Source organism: Callithrix jacchus, chromosome 5 (genome assembly GCF_049354715.1).
Source record: "Callithrix jacchus isolate 240 chromosome 5, calJac240_pri, whole genome shotgun sequence".
In the NCBI taxonomy this organism is placed as follows: Eukaryota; Metazoa; Chordata; class Mammalia; order Primates; family Cebidae; genus Callithrix; species Callithrix jacchus.
Window position 1 is genome coordinate 121,018,516 of NC_133506.1, and position 18,867 is coordinate 121,037,382.

The 18,867-nt window shown below is 49.4% G+C and overlaps 1 protein-coding gene and 1 pseudogene across 2 annotated transcripts; both read right to left on the reverse strand.

The window, feature by feature from the left end:
* Positions 1 to 438: 438 nt before the first annotated feature.
* On the reverse strand, positions 439 to 962 carry LOC128932169 (thioredoxin pseudogene; annotated as a pseudogene).
* A 6,427-nt stretch (positions 963 to 7,389) lies between these two features.
* Positions 7,390 to 16,256, reverse strand: LOC100392670 (amine oxidase [copper-containing] 3). 2 transcript variants are annotated; one of them, XM_008996671.5, is made up of 5 exons: positions 16,111 to 16,256; positions 14,512 to 15,971; positions 10,067 to 10,352; positions 8,926 to 9,055; positions 7,390 to 8,032 (listed from the first exon to the last, which is right to left on the reverse strand). In XM_008996671.5, the coding sequence occupies exons 2-5, from the start codon at positions 15,896 to 15,898 to the stop codon at positions 7,757 to 7,759; spliced, it is 2,079 nt and encodes a 692-aa protein (XP_008994919.1). In that variant the 5' UTR covers positions 15,899 to 15,971; positions 16,111 to 16,256; the 3' UTR covers positions 7,390 to 7,756. The 2 variants fall into 2 exon arrangements, with proteins under 2 accessions (XP_008994919.1, XP_008994918.1); XM_008996670.5 differs by having other exon boundaries at positions 14,512 to 16,256.
* Between the last annotated feature and the right edge of the window lie 2,611 nt (positions 16,257 to 18,867).

An 18,867-nucleotide genomic window follows, 5' to 3' on the forward strand; every position in this document is an offset into this window, starting at 1 on the left:
CCTCCACCACCTGGGTTCAAGCAATTCTCCTGCCTCAGCCTCCTGAGTAGTGGGATTTCAGGCAGGTGCCACCACACCCAGCTAATTTTGTATTTTTAGTAGAGACAGGGTTTCTCCATGTTGGCTGGGCTGGTCTTGAACTCTTAACCTCAGGTGATCACCCGCCTCAGCCTCTCAAAGTGCTGGGATTACAGGCACAAGCCATCGTATGCAGCCTCACCTGGGGAAATTGAAAAGCCAGTCATGTCTGAGTTTTGCCCCCAGAGGCTCTGATTTTATTAGGCTGAGGTGCAGTCTGGGTATGTTGAGTTTTACAAGCTTCCCAGGTGATTTCAATGTGCAGTCAAGGTTGAGCGCCTTTGTGAAAAGCAACTGTGCATATATTTTTAAGTGTTAGATTTAATGATTTATTGTCACCCAGATGGCAATTGGATTTATAGTCTTTATATTTTTTGTAAATTAAAAAAAGACAAGTTTTAAATAGCCAATGCTGGTTATATTTTCAGAAAACATGCTTAGACTAATTCATTAATGGTGGCTTCAAGCTTTTCCTTGTTGGCTCCAGATAATTCACCCACCTTTTGTCCCTTCTTAAAAAACTGGAATGTTGGCATGCATTTGACTTCACACTCTGAAGCGACATCCTGATGGTCATCCACATCTACTTCAAAGAATACCACGTTGGATGCTTTTCAGAGGGGGAATGAAAACAAGGCTTGATCATTTTGCAAGGCCCACACCACCTGGCTGAGAAGTCAACTACTACAAGTTTATTGCCTGCGGTGTCCAGGGCTTCCTGAAAAGCAACCTTGCTGTCGATCTGTTTCACCATCTTGGCTGTGACCAGCAGCTGTAAGGACCGATGGGAACGGATCCAAAGTGCCAGACTGAGCTTGCAGAAGACTCACCGCTGGCTCTCCCTTTATAGGCGGGCACGCCCGGCGTGCCCTGTGCATGTTTCTGCCCCTGCCCTTTGAGTGTTGACTTTGTTCTGAGAGGGTCACTTAACATGGATCACGTGCCAAGGGTTTCTCAAGCATTACCTTGTTTCATTCTTTTTTTTCCTTTCTTACAGTATTTAGACCAGTCTGATACCTTGTTTAACTCTTCAAATAGGCCTACCAGGCAGTGAAAAAGAGCCATGGCCCAGGGAAGGTAGTGAGGTATAATTCTGCAAAGATCTGGGATCATTCCCAGCCCTACCTTTTACCAGCCAGGTGATTTGGATACGCTTCCTAATCTCTCTGAATTGTAGTTTCTGCATCTGTGAAATGGGTGTAATTAACATTTGCCTTTCAAGGTTGTTCTAAGGATTGAGTAAAGCAAAGATGGAAATCATCTGGCTCGGAGTAGTCCTGTACCGGCTTCTCCTTCTCAATGGGAGAACTGGGAGCGACTGAGACATCACATTCCTGGGAGGTCTTCAAGAAAGGAGAGTTCCCTATCACATTCTGACCCAGAGATATAAAGTTAAGGGGCATAAGGGGCCGAGCACTGTGGCTCACACCTGTAATCCCAGCACTTTGGGAAGCTGAGGCAGGCCGATCATGAGGTCAGGAGACAGAGACCATCCTGGCCGACATGGTGAAACCCCATCTCTACTAAAAATACAAAAAAATTAGATGGGCGTGATGGCACGTGCCTGTAGTCCAAGCTACTCAGGAGGCTGAGGCAGGAGAACAGCTGGAACCTGGGAGGTGGAGGTTGCAGTGAGCCTGGATTGTGCCACTGCATTTCAGCCTGGGCGACAGAGTGAAACTCCGTTCCCCCCCCCTACAGAAAAAAAAAAGAGGCATGAGGGGCTGGGCACTGTGGCTCATGCCTGTAATCCTAGCACTTTGGGAGGCCGAGGCAGATGGGATGCCTGAGCTCAGGAGTTCGAGACCAGCCTGGGCAACATGGTGAAACCCCATCTCTCCTAAAACTACAAAAATTAGCTGGGCATGGTGGTGCATGCCTGTAGTCCCAGCAACTCAGGAGGCTGAGGCTTGAGAAACGCTTAAGCCTGGGAAGCAGAGGTTGTAGTGAGCTGAGATTGTAGTATCTCCAGCCTGGGCAACAGAGCAAGATTCTGTTTCAAAAAAAAAAAAAACGTAGATGAGACATGCAGCAGGGAAGTGTTTGAGACCTGGGCCCTACTGAGAATGCTACTCTCTCTTTCCCTTCATATGATGAGGTCTCTGTGGCAACTACAGGGAAGATGGGGTCAGATAGTCTGGATGAAGAACAGCAGCCTCTGGGAGGAGATGAGGAGTGGATGGAGGGCCAGGGGCCAGCTCCCACTTCCAAGAACCATCAGAGAGGTTTTCTTGTTCCAGTAGCATCTCCCCTGGGCCAAGCCAGTCCGTGGGCCACGTCTGTCTGTCTGGGACCCATTAACTCCCCTGCCAGCACCTAGCACAGTACCTAGTAGACAAATTCTTTTTTTTTTTTTTTGAGACGGAGTTTCACTCTTGTTGCCCAGGCAATACAATGGTGCAATCTTGGCTCACTGCAATTTCTAACTCCTGGGTTGAAGTGATTCTCTTGCCTCAGTCTCCCGAGTAGCTGGGATTATAGGCACCTACCACCATACCCAGCTAACTTTTTGTATTTTTAGTAGATACGGGTTTCATCATGTTGGCTAGGCTGGTCTCGAACTCCTGACCTCAGGTGATCCACCCACCTCAGCCTCCCAAAGTGCTGGCATTACAGGGGTGAGCCATCGTGCCCGGCCCCTAGTGGACAAATTCTACCACTGACGTCAAAGAAAATTGAATTGCAGCCTTATCACTGCTGCAGGCAGCCCCGAATGTTTCCTCTTGAGCCTTCATAGTGCATCTGCCCCAGATCCTCCAACCTCAAGCTTCCCAAGTAGCTAAAACTACAGGCATGCGCCACCATGCTCGGCTAATTTTTTATTTTTATTTTTTGAGATGGAGTCTCACTCTGTCACCCAGGCTGGAGTACGGTGGCTCAATCTCGGCTCACTACAACCTCTGCGCCCTGGGTTCAAGCAATTCTCCTGCCTCAGCCTCCTGAGTAGCTGGGATTACCAGCACATGGTACCATACCCGATAATTTTTTGTATTTTCGGTAGAGATGGGGTTTCACCGTGTTAGCCAGCATGCTCCAATCTCCTGACCTCATGATCTGCTTGCCTTGGCCTCCCAAAGTGCTGGGATTACAGGCTCACTGTGCCCGGCCAGCTTAGCTAATTTTCAACATTTTTTGTAGAGACAGAATCTTGCTCTGTTGTTCAGGCTGGTCTCAAACTCCTGGCCTCAAGCAATCCTCCTGCCCCAGCCTCCCAAAGTGCTGGGATGACAGGCATGAGTCACCTGACCTGGCCAGGACCCCAGTGTCTTCAAATAGTTCCTTTGATTCATAGCAGGTAGGCTATGGATGGACCTTCCAGTGTCAGAGAAATCTACCAAGGCCTAAAAAGCTTTTAAGTGATTTAAATACATTATCATTTTCCACATAAAGAAATGGGTTCAGATGGGGTGTTTACTCATGACCACAGAAGCTCTAAGGATGAACCCAGATGACTCCCTGAGTCCCTTTTAGCTCTGAGCCTGTAAGCTGGCCATGTAAAGGCCATTGTCCAAAGCCAAGATCCATTTGGGTCATTCTTCCTCTTGACAGCAAATTGGAACCAACCCAATTGCCCAATGGAGAATGATTTGTTTACCATCAACTTGATAGAGTACCTCTTACCCTTTAAAAACCATCCATTTGGCCGGAAGCAGTGGGTCACCCCTATAAATCCTAGCAATTGGAGAGGCCAAGGCAGGTGGATCGCCTGAGGTCAAGAGTTTGAGACCAGCCTGGCCAACATGGTAAAACCCCGTCTCTACTAAAAATGCAAAAATTAGCCAGGCCCAATGGTGGGCACCTGTAATCCCAGCTACTTGGGAGGCTGGGGCAGGAGAATCACGTGAATCCAGGAGGCGGAGGTTGCAGTAAGCCGAGATTGCATCACTGCACTCCAGCCTGGATGACAGCAAAATTTCCTCTAGGGGAAAAAAAAAATCCATTGGGTGAAGTGGATCACTGCAGCACTTTGGGAGGTCAAGGCAGGCAGATCATGAGGTCAGGAGTTCGAGACCAGCCTTGCCAACATAGTGAAAGTCCGTCTCTACTAAAAGTACAAAAATTAGCTGGGCTTGGTGTCGGGCGCCTGTAATCCTAGCTACTCAGGAGGCTGAGGCAGGAGAATCACTTGAACCCGGAGGTGGAGGTTGCAGTGAGCTGAGATCGTGCCACTGCATTCCAGCCTAGGCAACAGAGTGAGACTTCATCTCGAAAAAAAATCCATTCGAGTACTACCTGACAACCTATAAAAATGCTTCTGATTAATATTAAACGGAAAAAGTAGAATAAAAAAGTGTATTTAGACTATACTTGCCTAACTAGGTGAACGCATGAGTGCTAGAGACAAGAGCTGCAGTTTAAATCACATGAATGACAATGGGATGTTGGAGGGAGATTTGGGTGTTTTAAAATTATTGTCACATTGTTATTCATGCAGCTTAAAGGTCTGGATCATCATTGCTTACAGATAAAGTACAGACTGCCTTGCATGGCCTCCAAGGCTCTGCTCACCCAGCCCCAATCAGTCTTTGCCACTCTGCTGCCCTCACGCCACACTCCAGCCATAGGGGCATTCACGGAACCACAAGCCTTTGTGCCTGTGTCACACTGCCAGAATGCTGTGTTTGCGGTCTACTACTTGACTAAATTCAGCTCATTCACTACTTCAAATGTCACTTCTGACTCCCAATGAAAAAGACACAGGAGAAACTCACTGCATTACTTGATTTCAGGGAGGGACTAGAATCAGATGTGGGATGGAGACACAAACCCTTTTCTAAAACACAATTTCATTGAGCTATGAGTCACATACTGTATCATTTTTCCATTTAAAGTGCTTAATTTAATGGTTTCCATGGTTTTTGGTACATTCAGAGAATTGTGCAACCATCACCAGGCACAAGTTCTTTTGTGCCTTTAGGATTTTGAACATGTGAATGTATCACTAATTGAAATAAATCAATGAATACAATTAAACACACATAACCATCACCTCCTCTCTGAAGTCCTCCCAGACTCCCACCAGTGATAGATGGCTCCTCTTTCTGTGCTCCACTTGTCTGTCATAGCTATTATGGCAGTGTTTTTTTTAAGACGGGGTTTTACCATGTTGGTCAGGCTGGTCTTGAACTCCCGACCTCAGGTGATCCACCCACCTCAGCCTCCCAGAGTGCTGGGATTGCAGGCGTGAGCCACTGCGCCTGGCACTATGTCAGTGTTTTCATTTTTGTTGTTGTTTGTTTGTTTTGAGAGAGAATCATGCTCTGTCGCCCAGGCTGGGGTCCAGTGGTGCAATCTTGGCTCACTGCAACCTCTGCCTCTGGGGTTCAAGCGATTCTCCTGCCTCAGTCTCCCAAGTAGCTGGGACTACAGGTATGCACCACCACGCCTAAATAATTTTCATATTTTTAGTAGAGATGGAGTTTCACTAAGTTGGCCAGGCTGCTCTCAAACTCCTGACCTCATGAGATCCACCTGCCTTGGCCTCCCAAAGTGCTGGGATTGCAGGTGTGAGCCACCATGCCCAGCTAGTGTTTTTGTTTATAAAAAAGACCTCTCTGCAGCCCAGACTGTGAGCTCTTTGAAGGCAAATATGGAGAGAGTAATTTTTCTGCACCAGTACAAGTCAGGAAGGGTCCCAGAAACTGATGAGTGAATGAAGTTTTGTTTGCATCTGGGTAGACGGGCATGGTAGGAGAGGCCAGAGGATGACCCAACCCTCCTCACTTTCATCCTCATCTCCACTCCAACTCCACCTTCCCCCTTCCTCATCTTGTTCCTTATCCTGTCCCCTCCCCATCACTGACCTCCCCCCGACCCCCTCTCATTTCCATCCTACTCTGTCCTCACCCCCACTCTGTTCTCCAAATCCATTTCCATTTTGACCTCTATCCATCCTTATTCCTTGACTAGACCCAGTTTTCTGAAGTGCAAAGACATATTGATACCCTCTTAGAAACAGCATTTCTAAGGGGCTGGGTATGGTGGCTCACACTTGTAATCCTAGCACATTGGGAGGCTAAGGTAGGTGGAGGCCAGGAGTTCGAGACCAGCCTGACCAACATAGTAAAATCATCTTTATTAAAAATACAAAAATTATTAATTCTAAGTTCTCTTAGGGGTTCTGGAAAGAAAAGGAAAAAATAAAAACAAAAAGAAAATAAAAAAATATATATATACAAAAATTAGCCGGGACCCCTCTCTCTTCTTGATCTTACTCCCAGGAAAAGACACTGATGGAGCAGAGGTGTGGATGCCACATACTGCGTAAGTTTCTCTGGCCTTGACACACCTCAGAAAGCTTGATGTTTGAACCCTACCTCCTCCCCACTCCTCCGCACCTTACTCCCGCCCCCAAATCCCTTCCTGGAAATTGTCCCAGTTCTTTTTTTTTTTTTTTTGAGACGAAGTTTTGCTCTTGTTACCCACGCTGGAGTTCAGTGGTGTGATCTTGGCTCACCACACCTCTGCCTCCTGGGTTCAAGCAATTCTCCTGCCTCAGCCTCCTGAGTAGCTGGGATTACAGGTGCCTGACACCATGTCCAGCTAATTTTTGTATTTTTAGTAGAGACAGGGTTTCTCCACGTTGATCAGGCTGGTCTTGAACTCCTGGCCTCAGGTGATCAGCCCACCTCAGCCTCCCCAAGTGCTGGGATTACAGACATGAGCCACTGTGCCCAGTGTTCTGGTTTTCATTTATGCTCATCCAAAGTCCACTAAAAATACAAAAATTAGCCAGGCGGGGTGGCAGGCACCTGTAATCCCAGCAACCTAGGAGGCTGAGGCAGGAGAATCAGCTGAACCCGGGAGGCAGAGGTTGCAGTCAGCAGAGATCCTGCCATCGCACTCCAGCCTGGGTGACAGAGCGAGATTCCACCTCAAGAGAAAAAAAAAAAACAGGCACAGGGTTTCCTTCTGTGGTGATAAAAATGTTCTCGAATTAGTGGCAATGGCTGCAAAACTTTGTGAATGTACTAAAAAACATGAAATTGAGCCTGGCACGATGACTCACACCTGTAATCTCAGCACTTTGGGAGGCTGAGGCGGGTGGATCACCTGAGGTCAGGAGATGGAGACCAGCTTGGCCAACATGGGAAAACCCTGTCTTTACTAAAGATACAAAAAAAAAAAATTAGCCAGACATGGTCGCTGGCACCTGTAATCTCAGCTACTCCGGAGGCTGAGGCAGGAGACTCAGTTGAACCCCCGAGGCAGAGGTTGCAGTGAGCTGCGATCACACCATTGCATTCCAGCCTGGGCAACAAAGTGAAACTCTGTCTCAAAAAACAAAACAAAACAACACATGAAACTGTATGCTTTAAAGGGATGAATTTTATGCTCTGTAAATTATGTCTCATTGAAAAAAAAAAAAAACTGTGAAGAAAACCAGGAGTGGTCTAGGGAAACACCTGGCCAAGGCTCCAGGCTCCAGGCTGGGCCATGCCTCGCCTCTCTGGATGGGAACTCGACAGCTGGCATCCACAAGGCTGAGTGTCCCCTGTGTCAGCCATCACAGGCTCAGGAGGCTCCTGGCATAGAGGGGATTCGAGGGAGGGCAGTAGAAGAAAGAGTCCTGGTGCAGGGGAAAGGAAACCAGGCTCCCGGCCCAGTGCCCAGCTGCTCCCCATCCCTCACGCCCTGGCCTGGAGCCCTTGGCCATATGTCCCATCCCAGGGACTGCCTAGTTGTGAGAGAAGCCCCCGTGGGAGAAGGCAGGGAGGTCGGGGGCACAGGCAGCAGCCTGGGGCAGGCAAGCCAGGGGGTTGACCTCACAGGCCCCGGCATCCTGGTCCTCTCGGAAGTAGATGGAGTCGGCAGAGTAGAAGGAGGGGTCTTCGTCAAAGAAGTTGTAGGGTCGGAGGAAGAAGCCCACGCCGTTCCCCACAGTCACCGTGTTAGGAATGTCCTCTGCATGTGGGATGTGCAGAAAACCAGCTGTCACCCAGGCCACCAAGTCCTAGCAGGGGAGAAGGAAGAGGATCATGAGGTCTGGCTTTGCTGAGGATGTGCCCTGCCTCCCAGTGACCTTGCAGACAGGGAGTCAGCTCACCTACCTACATGTTCTTAGTTCATCAGGAAAAATGTGAAATCATAAAGTTTCTTTCTTTCTTTTTTTTTTCTTTTTTTCCTTTCTTTTCTTTTCTTTTTTGACAGTCTCGCCCTGTCACCCAGTCTGGAGTGCAGTGGCATGATCTCAACTCACTGCAATTACTACCTCCTGGATTCAAGCCTCAGTCACCCGAATAGCTGGAATTACAGGTGTGCCCCACCACAGCCTGCTAGTTTTTGTTTGTTTGTTTGTTTTGAGACAGAGTTTACATCATACCATTGTCCAGGCTGGAGCACAATGGTGTGATCTGGGCTCACTGGAACCTCCACCTCCTGGGTTCAAGCAATTCTCTAGCCTCAGCCTCCTGAATAGCTGGGATTACAGGCATGTGCCATGATGCCCAGCTAATTTTTGTATTCTTAGCAGAGATGGGGTTTCTCCATGTTGGTCAGGCTGGTCTCAAACTCCCAACCTCAGGTGATCCGTCCACCTCAGCCTCCCAAAGTGTTGGGATTATAGGTGTGAGCCACCATGCCTGGCCTCGTTTTTGTATTTTTAGTAGAGATGGGGTTTCATCACCATGTCTCAAATTCCTGACCTCAAGAGATCCACCTGCCTCAGCCTCCTAAAGTGCTGGGATTACAGGCATGAGCCACTGCACCCAGTCAGTTTCTTTCTTAGTGGATTCTGAAGACCCCCGAGGAATCTGGCTCCAGAGGCAGTGAAGGGGCTCATCTGGTCCCCCTGACTCCTCCCCTCCCCAACCCCAAACTCCCTGCTCACCACTGCATGCAACTGACCTGCCCTGCAATGGTCTCATTGTTGATGAAGTCAGTGAAGTCCACAGTGGGTGTCCAAGGGTCATTCAAATTGTAGATGCTGGTGCTACTGGGCTCCTCCTCCTTCCTCTGGGTTACCGCCATCTGGTACCTACAGGAGTTTTTATTAGAGCTACAAAGTCATCAACTGTGCCACTGCCTGAAGCTGCACCGAAGAGTGAACACAAGTGGGAAATGAGTCCCAAAGTCTTGGAGTCTTGAGCCTCTGGATCATTCTCTGTCCAGTTCTCACTGCCTGTCTCTGTCTTTGTCTCTCTCTCCTCTGTAGAGTTTCCCCATGTGTCCTCTCTCCTGCACCTTAAACATCAACTGGCCCAGCAGACTTCAGGCAGGAATGTTGCTCATCCGTCCATCTGGATCAGAGCATGATGTTGAGCCTTGGCCTTGGAAACGTACATACGGACATGGCCTGTTTCCCATCCTAGGTCAAGTTCAGTATCTCAAGTGCCTCTATTTTAGGGAACCCTCCCTCCAATCTGTGTTCCTAGCTCACTGTGTTTTTCCTCCAACCTTTCATGTGAATGTTTTTGTTTGTTTTTTGGAGATGGAGTTTCACTCTTGTTGCCCAGGCTGGAGTGAAATGGCACAATCTCGGCTCACCATAACCTCCACCTTCCGAGTTCAAGCGATTCTCCTGCCTCAGTCCCCCAAGTAGCTAGGATTACAGACATGTGCCACCATGCCCGGCTAATTTTTGTATTTTTAGTAGAGACAGGGTTTCTCCATGTTGATCAGGCTGGTCTTGAACTCCCAATCTCAGGTGATCCACCTGCCTCAGCCTCCCAAAGTGCTGGGATTACAGGTGTGAGCCACCGCACCCGGCCCAGTGAATGTTTTAAATATACAGAAAAGTTGCAAGAATTGTATGGTGAATATTCACATACTCACAGTCTAGAGTCTACCATTAATATTTTCCTAGATTTCCTTCAATGCCTCGTATCTCAGCATTCCTCCACCCACCCATTAGGCTTTGTTTTGAGTGGCTACAGATTGTGGCCACAGGAATGTGTGTGTGTTTGTGTGTACCTATAGGAGGTGGAGCAGTGTGGAGCCCTTGATCCAGTGTGCCTGCCCCACTCCCTCCTGACCGCCGACCACTCACCTCTCCCAGCTGAAGCCTCTCTCCATGGAGCTGTTCTGTGGCAGTGGCTCCCCAGAAAAGCTGATCATCTGGATGCGGTAGCCCCGAGGGTGACCCCACTTGTTGCTGTGATTGCTGGCCAGGTACAGGTAGCGAGGGGTGGCACTTCCCACGGGGAAGGCAGCCTGCTCCTCCGTCTCCAGCAGCTTCCGGGTCACCTGCAGCCTCTGCATCTGGTGCTCAGGGCTCCAGGGTACAGCCATGGGGACAAAGGCCATATCCTCGGCCCAGACCCAGTTCTCTAGTCCTGCTCAGGGTAGGATGGGGGAGGGCCTGTCTTGCAACTGCCCTTACTCCTCTGGACTCTGCCCCCACCTGGCTTGAAAGTGGGAGCCAAAGAGCAGCCCAGAACTAGTGTGCCCTGCTTCTCTTCCCTCTCCCGGAGATAGCCCCAGTCCAGGGATTTGAAGGAGGTGTTTCTCCCAAGTGTCTTCTCGTAATAATTCCAAATGCCTTGCACCTGGGCCTCCACCAGCCTCCTCCCTCTGACAGGCTGCAAAGGAGGGTGTTTACTCAAGGTTAGAACAACCTCGTGGGCAATGGGCGGGGTCGCATTCCCTCTGACCTGAAGCCTTCCCCTCACATCTGAAGCTCTGTGACATCGCCAGGACTACCTTATCATGAAAATAAGTCTCACATTGACTGAGCCTGATGGAGCTGTGCAGGCAGCATGCAGAGTGCCTTCTGTGTGTTAATGCTTTCACTTCTACAACAATCTCATAAAGGAGGAACTATAATCATCTTCATTTGACAGATGGGACAACTGAGGCTGAGAGAATTCAATCATGTACCTTGGTTGGTCAACAAGGAGACACAGTTAATACCATGGCAGTGCTGGAGAACTGGGTCTTAGTCTGGCCTTACACTGCCCACACATCAGCACATAGAGGAAGACCGCATAGAGAGACTCCACAACACAGGAATAGTAGACATGGGGACCAAAGGGAAGGAAAACCAGCACTGGGCCTGATGCTGCTGGGGCTTGGAGGGAGCTTTTGCAGTTTGAAACTAGGCAGGGAGCTGGGAACAGGGCTTAAGACACAATCTGTTCCCTGAACTTTTGGAGTCTGAATGATTTTGAGCCTAACTAGGTCCTATATTAGGAGTCAAGTTAAGTGATCTGAGACAAGGAACAACAAATCAAACCCTGCTGGTAGCTCCCTCTACACCTTACAAGGACCAGGAGAGAGGAGAGACTGATTCAGCAAATGCTTAGTTTCCTTTTGTAGGTTCATTGCCCCTAATCCATATCCCAGTGTTTCCACCCTTAGGTGAGAATTGCAGACTAAGAGTTTTTTTTTTTTTTTGAGATGAAGTTTCTCTCTTGTCACCCAAGCTGCAGTACAGTGGCATGATCTCGGCTCACTGCAATTTCTGCCTCCTGGGTTCAAGTGATTCTCCTGCTTCAGCCTCCAGAGTAGCTGGAATTACAGGCACACACCACCACGCCCAGCTGATTTTTGTATTTTTAGTAGAGACAGGGTTATGCCATGTTGGCCAGGCTGGTCTTGAACTCCTGACCTCAGGTGATTCACCTGCCTCGGCCTCTCAAAGTGCTGGGATTACAGGTGTGAGCCACTGTGCCCGGCTGCAGACTAAGAGTTCTTTATAGTCTGTGCACACAAGTAGGCTCATGTGGCTAATCACAACAATAGCTATTATTTATCTCTCCACAATAGCTATTATTTCTCAAGGGCCCACTATGTGTCATGGACTGTTACAAGTGCTTTAAAAGTTGTCATCATTTAGATACGAGATAAAGATAGATGTGTGTGTATGGGTTCGTTAGATATATGCTTAAATTTTCTAGCTAAGTCCACTGAGAGGGCCTAAAAGCAATGACATCCCAGTAATAATGAGCAAACTTGATGCCCAGATCATGGTTTTTAAATACCATTCACCAATAAAATGAACCTGATCTCCTTGGAGACAAGGTTAATTCTAGGGTAGGAGCAGGGAAAATGCCAGATGAAATTGAAATGTTTTGGGTGCCAGAAAGCAAGGAAGTGCTCAAGAAAGTGCGGAGGCATGTGCAAAGGACACAGGAACTAATCTGAAGGACCTCCCGATGGCCAAAGTTGGAAAAATGTAAGGAACAAAATAAATGGTAGTACTGGGTTCTAACCGTCAGAGTATAGTAAAAAACCATGAGTCTATACAATTTGAATAAATAATTGAAAACACAAATAAGTGAAAAAGGAGGGCCAACTCTTCCTTACGGAAAATCCCAATTAATAAATGTATAAGAAATAAGGAAAAAAAATTTAAGGATAAAGAAAATGTGATATATATACATAATGAAATACTCTTCAGCCTTAAAAGAAGATCTCATTGCAACAACATGGATGAACCTAGGGCTTCAGTGAAGTCAGTCAGACACAGAAGGACAATACTGTATGATCTCACTTGTACGTGGAATCTAAAAAATGTTGAACTCATAGCAGTAGAGAGTACAGTGGAGGTTACCAGGGGGTTAAGGAGGGCGAGGTTGGGAAGATGTAGCTCAATGGATACAAAATTTCAGACGTTCAAGAGATCTATTGGACTGGGCATGGTGGCTCATGCCTGTAATCCCAGCACTTTGGGAGGCTGAGGAGGCAGAATCGCTTGAGCCCAGGAGTTCAAGACCAGCCTGGGCAACACAGCAAGATCCTCATCTCTATTAAAAAAAAATTTTTTTTAATTAGCCAAGCAACAGGCTGGGCACAGTGGCTCATGCCTGTAATCTCAGCACTTTGGGAGGCTGATGCAGGCGGATCATGAGGTCAGGAGTTTGAGACCAGCCTGGCCAAGACAGTGAAAACCCGTCTCTACTGAAAATATAAGAATTAGTTGGGTGTGGTGGCATGAACCTGCAGTCCCAGCTACTCGGGAAGCTGAGGTGGAAGAATCACTTGAATCTGGGAGGCAGAGGTTGCAGTGAGCCAAGACTGCACCACTGCACTCCAGCCTGGGTGACAGAGTGAGACTCTGTCTCAAAAAAAAAAAAAAAAAAATTAGCCAAGCATGGTGGCATGTACCCACAGTCCCAGCTACTTAGGAGGCTGAAGTGGGAGGATTGGAAGATTGCTTGAGGCCAGGAAGTTGAGGCTGCAGTGAGCCATAATCACGCCACTGCACTCCAGCCTGCGTGACAGAGTAAGACCATGTTTCAAACAACAACAACAAAAAACCCAAAGAGATCTATTGTACAGTATGGTGATTATAGTTAATAACAATGTATTATATTCTTGAAAATTGCTAAGAGTAAATTTTAGTGCTCTCGCCACCAAAAACTGATAAGGGTGGTTATCATTACGGTGGCTCGCACCCATAATCCCAGCATTTTGGGAGATTGAGGTGGGAGGATCACATGAGCCTAGGAGTTGGAGGTTGAAATGAGCTCTAATCGTACTACTGCATTCCAACTCGGGTGATAGAGTGAGACCCTGTCTCAAAAAAGAAAAAGGAAAAAAACAGAATGTAAACCACCTGAGAGCAACAATGTTGTTTCTTCTGTTAACTTGCATAGTGGGTGCTTGCTTGGTGCAAGTGCGTTCACACATCTGCAGTGCTTGCTTGAATGGTGTTGTTATGTGAAAAAACAGATGTGGCAAAAAGTAGGTACATTATGATAATATTTGAGCAACAGAAATCTAAATACTTATATCAGTATATCGTATCTGTACATAGCATACAACTATACATTGTATAGTATACAATATAATAAATTCTGTAAGAGCAGAGGTAATTTTTATTATTGAGATGGAGTCTCACTTTGTCACCCAGGCTGGAGTGCAGTGGCACAATCTCGGCTCACTTCAATCTCCGCCTCCTGGGTTCAAGCGATTCTCCTAACTCAGCCTCCCAAGTAGCTGGGATTACAGGCATGCGCCACTGCATCCTACTAAGTTTTTATTTTTAGTAGAGATGGGGTTTCACCATGTTGGCCAGGCTGGTCTCAAACTACTGACCCGGCCTCCCAGAGTTCTGGGATTACAGGTGTGAGCCATCATGGCCGGCCTCAAAGAGGTAATATTTTTAAAGTATTGAAGACTTTTTTGCAACAAAGTCTGGCTCTGTCACACAGGATAGAGCGCAGTGACGCGATCTCAGCTCAGTGCAACCTGTGACTTCCAGGTTCAAGCATTTCTCCTGCCTCAGCCTCCTGAGTAGCTAGGACTGTAAGTGTGCCCATGCCCAGCTAATTTTTGTATTTTTAGTAGAGACAGGATTTCTCCATGTTGGCCAGGCTGGTTTCGAACTTCTGACCTCAAGTGATCCGCCCACCTTGGCTTCCCAAAGTGCTGGGATTATAGGCATGAGACACTGCACCCAGCCCAGCGAAAACTTTTAAAGCTAGGCATGGAGACTTCAGCTCACCCTTCTCACCCCGCAGCACCTTTGCCTCTGCCAGAACGCCTTACCTGCTACATCCAGATCCACCTTGAAGTGGGCGCTATGGGTGTGGACCGTGCCCAGGGTGTGCTGCGAAACTTTGTTCCCATACCTCTGGGCAGCACCAAAGGGAAATGCTGAGCTGATGTAGCCGGTGGCGTGGAGTCTGATTTCTATGGCCCCATTAGGGTGGAAGACCATATCCCACACATAGTCATAGTTGAGCATAGTGGACACAGATCTGATGACCAGCACCGTTTCCGCAAGGCCCCCAAAGTAGTAAGAGTAGAGATCTGAGTGGTGCCGCCGCAGGGGGAGACCCTGGTTCTGCTCAAACACACAAAAGGCATCGCGTATTGTCTTGGGGGCCTGGGACTCCAAAAGGAAGTGCCAGTCCACGTAGGTGGCCAGGTAGGGGCAGTCCACCCCACGGGTCAGGGGTGTGGAGAAGTGGCCCAAGCCAAAGCCACTGTCTATATACCGGCTTCGTACAGCAGAAGGAGAATTGCCTCCATAGATGGCCAAGGCCTCCTGGACGCTGACTTCATAGGCCACTCTCTCCCCTTGGAAGCGAATGTCAAAGATCCTTGGGCCACTGTATGCTCCGAGGCCAAAGGAGAAAGTCCACAGTGAGGAGGTCACTCGACTTCCCTGGACACTGAAGCGGGGACCCTGGGGATAGAACTGCAGAGGGGGAGCCGGACCCGGGGGCACAGGGGACTTCAGGGACCAGGACCCACCTGTGCCATTGTGTGGGATCAGCACCACGTTCACCAGGCCAGCCTCAAACTGGGCCTCCAGCTGGGCCAGGCTGTCGTAGTAGCGGCCTTGATAGAACACCTTCTGGATGTTCCAGTGGGCAGGGTCCAGGGCCTTGTGGTCCACCAGCAGCTCCAAGCCCAGGGGGTGCAGGAAGATCCCAGCCCCTGAGATGTTGTAGTAGAGGCCCAACCAGGTGGCCCGGTCCCCTGACTGTAGACCACGGGGAGCTGTGGTCATTGTCACCAGGTTCCGTCCCCGGGGCTTGTAGAAGCAACAGTGGTGGAGAAGCCCAGAAGCCTGGGGCAGCTCTCTGTCGAAGATCATCTGGTCTATGTCCAGGTACTCTCGGAACAGCATGGGGCGGCGGTGATAGGGCAGGGGGCCTCCATGACGCTCCACGGTCACATCCCGCATGTAGGAGGGGTGAGGCAGCGGCCCCACCACCAGCTCACTCACGTTGGGCTGGGGTTGTCCACCAAAGAAGACGATGGCCAGTGCCTCCCGGGCAGGTGGGGGGCTCCCCCTGTCCAGGTGGGCCAGGGCAGCCACCTTAGGAGGCAGTTGCAGCTCCACTGAGAAGACACAGTTGTCTGAGGGCTGGGCCTGGGCTGCATCCACCAGTCCTGACCCCAGCCGCTGGGTCAGAAAGCGCATCACAGCTGTCAGCTCCTCTCGGCTCAGGTCTGCAAACAGCTGGCTCTGGCCAGGGTGTGGCCAAGGCTGGGCACTGGGAGATATGGAGGGGCAGCGGGGAAGCTGGTTCAGTTGACATTCCCTCTCACCTCCTTTCTCACTCCCAGCCCCACCTTCACTTATGCCTGTCACCAGAACACTAAATAGGGACAAAATAATGAAGACGGCCATACCTAAAGCTCCTGGGTCGTCTTCAGGCTCTTGATTCTGAAGGCAGAGTGCAAATAGAACGATAAACAGAGAGGACCTGAGTGTAAGATGTTTCTCTCAGCCTCTGGAGGGTTCTGGTCTCTCTGTGGTGCTGCTGGTAAAGAGGAATGATGGATATTGTGAAAAACCCCCAAGGGCAGAGAGGTTGGGGGAGGAGCTAGAGGGCACTAGGAATCCGGCCAGGTTCAGGAGGTGGGGCAGAGTTAGAAACTTTGACTTTAAAAGGCCCACGTAAGCCTCTGTCTTCCTGTTCCAAATCAAACCACTCACCCTGGGTCAGGGTGAATGAACCAAGTGGGCGGAGAGGTGGGTTTGGAGATCAGAGCTGGGAAGGCACAAGAGGAAGGCAAGGAGACTGTCCTCAGCTTTCCTTTCTCTTCCCTCCAGATGGAACTTTTCTCCCAGCTGCAAGACTGCAAGGGAAACTTACCTGGCCACCCTCCATGGCCAGATTCTCTCCTTCCCTCTTCTAGTTTTTGTTTTGTTTTGTTTTTGAGACGGAGTCCAGCTCTGTCGCCTAGGCTGGAGTGCAGTGGCATGATCTTAGCCCACAGCAACCTTCACCTCCCAGGTTCAAGCGATTCTCCTGCCTCAGCCTCCCAAGTAGCTGGGATTACAGGTGCGTGCCACCACGCCCAATTAATTTTTTTTTTTTTTTTTTTTTGAGACGGAGTTTCGCTCTTGTTACCCAAGCTGGAGTGCAATGGCGCGATCTCGGCTCACCGCAATCTCTGCCTCCTGGGTTCAGGCAATTCTACTGCCTCAGCCTCCCGAGTAGTTGGGATTACAGGCATGCGCCACCATGCCCAGCTAATTTTTTTGTATTTTTAGTAGAGACGGGGTTTCACCATGTTGACCAGGATGGTCTCGATCTCTTGACCTCGTGATCCACCCGCCTCGGCCTCCCAAAGTGCTGGGATTACAGGCTTGAGCCACTGCGCCGGGCCAATTTTTGTATTTTTAGTAGAGATGGGGTTTCACTGTGTTGGTCAGGCTGGTCTCAAAAACCTGACCTTGTGATCTGCCCGCTTTGGCTTCCTAAAGTGCTAGGATTACAGGTGTGAGCCATGGCACCCGGCCTTTTTTTTTTTTTTTTTTGAGATGGAGTCTCACTCTTGTTGCTCAGGCTGAAGTGCAATGGCACGATCTTGGCTTACCAGAACCTCCGCCTCCTGGGTTCAAGTGATTCTCCTGCCTCAGGCTCCCAGTTAGCTGGGATTACAGGTGCATGCCACTACACCTGGCTAATTTTTGTATTTTTTTAGTAGAGATGGGATTTCTCCATGTTGGTTAGGCTGGTCTCGAACTCCAAACTTCATGTGATCCACCCGCCTCGGCCTCCCAAAGTTCTGGGATTACAGGCGTGAGACACCATCCTCAGCCCCTCTAGTTTTTGATGTCCTCCAGGCTCTGCCCCCACCACTCTCTCCCTCCCCCATCCATCAACCTGAATCCTAGCAGCAGCCTGAGCGAAGCCTGAGAATAAGATGATAAGGCAAAGCAACTGATGGGGAGCTGCTGGTTGAAGGGCTGAGCCAGGTCAGATTTGTGGACGCCCCAAGCACCCTAAGTCACTGCAGGGGACGTGCAGGGTGCAGAACAAGCCAGAAGCTGCCTGGCTCATTGGGGTGGGGGTGAGTGTGGGGACAGGATGGAGAGTATAACCGAGACCTTCATGTGTCCCCTTGCACTGGACTGATCATTAGGCCAGGGGAGAGGTCAGGTGTGGTTGGCAAACGTGGCTTTGGAGTTATCCCAGGCCTGAACATCCTTTTCCAAAATGGTGCCGACATGGAGAGTGAAGCTGCCTATGTGCTTCACAGCCAATGGCTGGGCAGATTCTTTTCCAGGTGACAAATATGTGGAAAGCCACTGTCATCTGCACAGCCAGGTCCCAAGGGGAAATGGAAGAGACTGAGGATTCCAGAAGGGAGATGTCCTTCCCACGTGTACCTAGAGAAGAATCCTCTCCAAACTGGACACATCTAGGAAGACTTCTCAGGAAGAGATGTTTCAGCCTGTAGGGTCCAGCCCTACAGGGTCCTTTGAGCCCCTCTCTGCTGGTGTGGAGAGGAGAAACTGTAGAAATAAAAGACACAAGACACAGAGATAGAGAAAAGAGAGTTTGGGCCCAGGGGTCCACTGCTAACCAAAGCTCGAGTCCGGCAGTGGCCCTGAGTGCCCACGCGCTCTGACTTTTATTGAGTACAAAGCCGGGGGCAGGGTAGGTAGGACGTGGCATTGGTGGTGGTCAGTGATAGGGTCAAGTACATCACGTGTCATTTAGGTAGGGGCCTAAGACCTTCTAGTAGCCGAGATGAGGTGAGGAGCATAATGCGTCAGCTCTTTTCCATACTTGTCAAGAAAGAACAAAGACATTAAGATTTACATCACTTTTACTGATTAACTCTTCTAAGACAAAAGGAACCAGGTGCGGAGGTGGAACATGAGAGTGGACATGGAACGTGACCGCTGAAGCACAGCATCACATAGAGACAGTTAAGCCCCGGGATGTCTGTGGGCTTCCCTGACAGCCGTCAGGCCTACCGAAAGAGCTTGGGGGAGCGGAGTTTTCTCCTCACTCCCCTGAGGAAGGAGATGTCTCAGCCATCTTGGACATCACCTTCCCCAGCTGGCTAAACCACAGGCGCTCTCCGCACTGGAGCTGCCACACAGCCAAGGCGCCTTCCAGCAGCCCTTCCAGGGGTGTGACAGGGCTT

Coding starts and splice junctions, on each gene's coding strand:
- LOC100392670 (XM_008996670.5), bottom strand. CDS start 16,108: ATGGCCGTCTTCATTATTTTGTCCCTATTTAGTGTTCTGGTGACAGGC. Junction 10,353..14,511: donor GGTGGATCTGGATGTAGCAG/GTAAGGCGTTCT, acceptor TACCCTGAGCAG/GACTAGAGAACTGGGTCTGG. Junction 9,056..10,066: donor AGAGGCTTCAGCTGGGAGAG/GTGAGTGGTCGG, acceptor AAACTCCTGTAG/GTACCAGATGGCGGTAACCC.